The sequence below is a fragment of the Trypanosoma grayi genome, assembly GCF_000691245.1.
Source record: "Trypanosoma grayi strain ANR4 Tgr_442_V1, whole genome shotgun sequence".
In the NCBI taxonomy this organism is placed as follows: Eukaryota; Euglenozoa; class Kinetoplastea; order Trypanosomatida; family Trypanosomatidae; genus Trypanosoma; species Trypanosoma grayi.
The window spans coordinates 12,762-13,992 of NW_008826061.1; the positions used below are offsets into that span (position 1 = coordinate 12,762).

The 1,231-nt window shown below is 58.3% G+C and overlaps 1 protein-coding gene across 1 annotated transcript; it reads right to left on the reverse strand.

Annotated features, from left to right (window-relative positions):
• Window positions 1–487: 487 nt before the first annotated feature.
• On the reverse strand, window positions 488–1,231 carry DQ04_04421060 (conserved CBS domain protein; the record flags this gene model as incomplete). The annotated part of the gene is made up of 1 exon (XM_009313562.1): window positions 488–1,231. A coding segment is annotated over one exon (744 nt), but the record flags the coding sequence as incomplete, so codon positions are not given.

A 1,231-nucleotide genomic window follows, 5' to 3' on the forward strand; every position in this document is an offset into this window, starting at 1 on the left:
CCAGCCACACAACACAGTCAAGCCGACCAAAAGCAGCACGATCGATCAGGAAAGGACGTCAAACGCCATCAACGTGCACCCGATAACCAACAAGAGAGCAACAAGGGGGGCCTCGCACCCTTCCACAGATGAAAACAGGCGGCAACAGCACACACAGCCAGAGGAAAAACAATCAAACCAACAAACAAGAAAAAAAATCACAAAACAATGATGCTCAGCATAAAAACAACGCCAAAGGCAGTTGTAGTGATAGCAATAGTGGTACCTCCGCGGGAAACCGCAGGTAGTGAGAACATACGACGGAGCAGAAGCAAAGCATAAGACACGCTGAATCGTCTCCTCCACGCGCACATACCCACCGGCATGCTCACTATTTCCCATACTCTCCCCTCCCCTCCTCTCCTCTCCAGCCAACACACACACACACACACACACACACACATGTACATACACACTGAGACAGCGTGAACGAATGCCCCACCTTGATCTACCTCGCAGCGCTAGGAGCAGCAGACGGGGCGGTGCCCTTCTGTGATGCGGAGAGAGAGGACGGGGCTGTGCCATTGCCACTTGTCGTGGTAACGCCAAACACTAAGAAGAACACCACCTCCCCAACGTTTAGCTGGCCGAGCAGCTTGTCCGTATCGGGGTCGACGAGGAAAAGCTCCTTCACCCGCTGCCGCACAAAGTGAATGAATATATCCCGCAGTGCGTCCTTCGCGTGGAAGACGCATATCTTGCTGCTCACCTTGCCACCAAGCGCCGCGCGGACGGTGAGGTTTGTGTCGTACACGCCTTGATCCTCGATGCGCACCACGTCGCTGCGGTCAATGACGTCGACGATGATCTGTTCCTCCGATACAACGGCAATGCACTCAATGTCGTGCAGCAGTATCAGCCGCAGTGCCTCCAACAGCGGCGTATCGAGGGTGACAGAGATGGGACGGCTGCGGTGCCGGCCCAACTGCGGCACGTAGCAGAAGGGGACGTCGACAATCGCGCGGTACGGCCCCACACGGGGCTCCTTGCCGAAGTCCGTCAGCGGGTTGCTCGTCTCACCGTCTGCAGGGGCCAGCAGCAGATTGCGGACGTGCAGCGGCAGCGCCACATCGCCCGAGACGACGTCGAAGTCGGCGGGGTCAACGCCATCGGGGGAGTTCTCACCAGCCGCACCAGCAATGGCACCAACAGCACCCGCTGCCGCCGCCGCCGCCGCCCCAGCAGTGACGCC